Below are 4,554 nucleotides of genomic sequence, written 5' to 3'. Positions count from 1 at the left end.
TTTGAGAGGCCCGACTGGGTCAAAAATCGTGAGGCGGTAGTGACCGGGCGGCCTTCTCGGACGTTTGAGACGGGTTTGAGGGGTCCGGTTGTAGATGCTCTTAGTGACCATAAGTACAACATAACCTTGAAGATAGACATCTATTCTTCGTGAGGCATGTTTGTGAAGACAATTCAACATCCCAAAGGCAAGGGTTCTTCAAACAGTTGTAGCCTGTGATATTGAACAGGGCCGGCAAAAAAATACAGGTGAATTAAGCTCTTTCTAGCTGCCATGCCAAGGGGATGCATGCCATGCCATCTATACTTAGAGAGCTTCTGGTGCCTTTCTCACCGGTGCTGTGTCTTGTTCTGTACGTGTGCCTGAACCGAATGCGCGAAGTGCATAGGTTGTACTTACTCTGCAAAAGGTCCAATGGAGGAGATGAGAACAGTGCTGGAAAGGCCATTACCGGCTCCCTCAAACTCGTCAAGATAACATTATCAGATTATTACGATAGCAACTTAATTTCTCATCATCCCGTTGCATATGTGCAGTATGCTTCTATATATACCTAAGCAATCCTCTTAACTCAATCAAGCCAACACAGAGTAGCTTGTTATTGACCGTGCCATCTCTACTGCGAGTGTGATCGAGCTAGTGATCAAACGCGAGAAGATGGCGTTGCACTGGAGCGGCGGCCTCGCTGTCGCGGTCGCGGCGGCGCTGGCCGTGTCCGCGCTCTTCCCGGCGGGCGCTGCGGGTCACCCGCCGCTCCCAGGCCCGTTGGTCCCGCAGTTCTACGAGCACACGTGCCCGCAGATGCAGGCGTTGGTGGGCGCCATCGTGGCCAAGGAGCACGCCAAGGACCCCCGCATGGCGGCGTCCCTGCTCCGGCTGCACTTCCACGACTGCTTCGTGCAGGGCTGCGACGCGTCGGTGCTGCTCGACGCCGACGGCAGCGGCAGGTTCACCACCGAGAAGCGGTCCAACCCGAACCGCGACTCGCTGAGGGGCTACGAGGTCATCGATGAGATCAAGGCCGCCCTCGAGCACGCCTGCCCCCACACCGTCTCCTGCGCCGACATCGCCGCCGTCGCCGCCAGGGACTCCACCGTGCTGGTATGCAGCAATCCAACGCACTAGCAACACAACGTTTTGTGAGCATTGTTTTCTTTCTCAAAAACAGATACTGATTTGCCTTGATGAACTTTACCCGGCCGGTGGAGCAGACGGGCGGGCCGGGCTGGGAGGTGCCACTGGGGAGGAGGGACTCGCTGACCGCCAGCGAGAGCGGCTCCAACAACCTCATCCCTGCTCCCAACGACACCCTCCCCACCATCACCGCCAAGTTCCGCAACCAGGGTCTCGACGTCGTCGACCTCGTCGCGCTCTCAGGTATACACGCATGTCGCAGGTGTTTGATTTGATGGCCATTCCGCATGGGCATGTAAGTAACATGTGGTGTATGCAATGAACAATCCAGGAGCACACACCATTGGTGACTCGCGCTGCGTGAGCTTCCGGCAGCGGCTCTACAGCCAGAACAACGACGGGCGCCCGGACCCGACGCTGAACCCGGCCTACGCCGCCAAGCTCCGCGGGCGGTGCCCCCGGTCCGGCGGCGACCAGATCCTGTTCGCCCTGGACCCCGCCACCCAGTTCCGGTTCGACAACCAGTACTACAAGAACATCCTCGCCATGAACGGCCTGCTCAACTCCGACGAGGTCCTGCTCACGCAGAGCCACGAGACCATGGAGCTCGTCAAGAGCTACGCCGCCAGCAACGAGCTCTTCTTCGACCACTTCGCCAAGTCCATGGTCAAGATGGGCAACATCTCGCCGCTCACCCGGCACAACGGCGAGATCAGGAAGAACTGCAGGAGGGTCAACCACTTCTAAACAGACCGAGGGACTGTTCGGAGCCGGTGATTTCGTCGTGCTTCAAGCTCCTTGATTTGCAATGTTTCTTTCAAGTACTGTTTTTTTGAAAAGATTCTTTCAAGTACTGTATGTGTGTGATTATTGCATTTCCTTATTCGTGTTGCACCGTAAAATGGTTGCGATCGTGTTTGTTCCCCTTCTTGCACTGCTTGTTGATATTCATCTGTGCGACGTGCTGAACTTGTACCAAGAAATGATCCAATAAAGTGCTTACGAGTTGTCCCTGTCACTTCTTCAACTGGATATCTCTGTTCCACATTCTACAATATATATGTCTCGTTGTCCTCAACAAGTCGTACTCTTTTCGTAATTCAAATTCCACATTCTATAAAAATATGGTACGCATTCACGTACTCTAAAAAAACATTCTACAATATATACGCCATCTGTCTTTAAGATATACTCCCTCCGTTTCTAATTATATGACGGCGAAGCACATTGACTATCGACGTACGACCTCGAGGCTGTTTTCCTCTCGTACCTGGCGGCTGCAACCCTAGCCGCCGCCAGGGGCCGATCTTCCAACGCCGTTCTCCGGCGGCTCCCCTCCGCCGGCGACTTCGGTCGTCGGTGGTGAGGGGGTCGCCGGATTCATGCGTGTGGATCGTTTTTACTCATCCGTAGTCTAGGTTTTTAGGTTGTTCATCGTCTTTGCTTCGGTGGCGACGATGACGACGCTGAATAAATATTCTTCGGATCCTTTCTTGATGATGCCATCGGTCCTATGGTTGGGGATGGATCTGGAAACCAGTCTGTTCAAGCAATGATGGCATGGCGGCGGCGGCATCCTCGTGGTGGACCTGTGTCCTCGGGTTTCGTCGTTGCGACGACGTTTGCTCCAGCGTCGGCGTGGAGCTTGGGAGGTAGTCCAGGAGCGGATGCAGATTGTGGTCTGCATCGACGACATCTGGAAGACGGAACGTGTGCTGGGTTCGTGGTTCGTGGATGGCAGGTATGGTTTCCTCCTTCGGCGTCTTAGTCGTGGTGGGGTGCCAGATCTGGAGTTTGATGGCGTGTTCGGGGTGTTGCCCCGGTCTGATTCGTTCAACGGCAGTGGCTTCACTTTTGGTGAGCCACCTTGGAGGTCCGCAAAGCTGCATATCAGCGATGGAGCCGCGTCGAGCTCGGGTGAGGAGGTGATCCGTCATTCTTTTTTTCGGTGGCTGCTGTGGTGGTGCGGAGGCAGGTGACGGGCGTTAGTGTCAAGCTCAGAGATGTTCTGCTATCTTTTCAGTTTTGTCATGTCGGTTCTTACGTGACTTGTACTTTGTTCTTTATGATATGAATGAGACACGTATTACCATGCAAAAAAAAATATGACGGCGAAATATGTAGTGAAAAACGCTGATTCGACAAAAATCTAGAAACTTGCGACCCAATCCGTTGGATCTTTAACACATGGCGTAGATGAGAGCTGGGTTTGCTAACCAGCCACTTATGGCAATTTTTCATATAACCCCCTGTCTTACTCAAGGGGTAGGAAATCCTTCCCACAATTTCGCCTTATCCATTGTCGCCTTCCAGACCATGCCACTGCTTCCGTCCCCCACTGCGACGGCCCATGACGAGGCCTCCCCTACCGCGATGACCTACGACGGAGACGAGCCGTTCCCCATTGCGACGACAGACGATGAAGCCATCTCCCACCATGGCGACCTTCAGAATATTTTGTCTGAATATTCATCAAAATAGCCATGGTGGAATTTTGTTTCGCAGTGCAAGAATCTTGTTTCTCATGGCATGTTGTTTGCTCCAGTTTAGTGCATAGAAGTGATGTTGAAATCATTGCGTGAATATTTTAGGACAACGCTAACATCCACACGTGTGGGGGGAGCCAAACCCGCCCACACGCCCTATAACATACAGACTACGCCATGTCACCGCATGCATGCATGTGGAAATCTTTTTGGATTTTCAGTTTTTAAAATGTTTTATCTCTTAAATGAAAAATCTGATTGAAGATCTGTTTTCACCAATAAATCCCTCGCGACGAGATCTTCGAAACTAGATCTCATATCAATATATTTCGATGATTTTTTTGGTTAAAAGTTACCATGTCTATTGCACACGGATTGCCATGATGTTTACACTACAGTTGCCATGTTATATTTCAGCTATTTTCTTCTATATTAAAAAGTAAATTTTGACATATCATAAAACGGAGAATTAAGAAACTAGACTTGCCATGCACCATAAACTAAAATTGTCATGATACATGCACTTAAAATTGTCATGGTTCATGCAAAAAAATATTTTCATGGTCAAAATACTGGAATTGCCATCATCAAAAACTAAAATTGCCATGATCTACAAACTAAAATTGCCACATGCAACTTTAGTCTAAGCACCACGGCAACTACAGTGTAAACATCATGGCAACTTTTGGGCAAAAAAAATTTCGTCGAAACATATCAACATGGGGTCTAGTTTTAAAGATCTCGTCGAGACAGATTTAATGGTGAAAACGGATTTTTAGTTCGCTTTTTTAATTAGGAGAAAAAATATTTTTAAGCCGAAAACCAAAAAGATAGCTGCTGATGTCATCTGTTTATATGTGACAAAATGAGTGGTGTGGAGACGTGTGTGCGATGTGCAAACGCCCACACGTGTGGGCGTTAGTTTTTCCGATAT

The 4,554-nt window shown here is 50.3% G+C and overlaps 1 protein-coding gene across 1 annotated transcript; it reads left to right on the top strand.

The window, feature by feature from the left end:
* Nucleotides 1-533: 533 nt before the first annotated feature.
* On the top strand, nucleotides 534-2,152 carry LOC123041399 (peroxidase 72). Its single transcript, XM_044464020.1, has 3 exons — nucleotides 534-1,101; nucleotides 1,212-1,377; nucleotides 1,466-2,152. Exons 1-3 carry the CDS (start codon nucleotides 658-660, stop codon nucleotides 1,879-1,881), a joined length of 1,026 nt encoding a protein of 341 aa, XP_044319955.1. The 5' UTR covers nucleotides 534-657; the 3' UTR covers nucleotides 1,882-2,152.
* The last annotated feature ends 2,402 nt before the right edge of the window (nucleotides 2,153-4,554 follow it).

The sequence above is a fragment of the Triticum aestivum genome, chromosome 2B, assembly GCF_018294505.1.
Source record: "Triticum aestivum cultivar Chinese Spring chromosome 2B, IWGSC CS RefSeq v2.1, whole genome shotgun sequence".
NCBI lineage: Eukaryota > Viridiplantae > Streptophyta > Magnoliopsida > Poales > Poaceae > Triticum > Triticum aestivum.
Note: the sequence above shows the minus strand (reverse complement) of the source record. Positions and strands in the feature narration are given on the sequence as shown.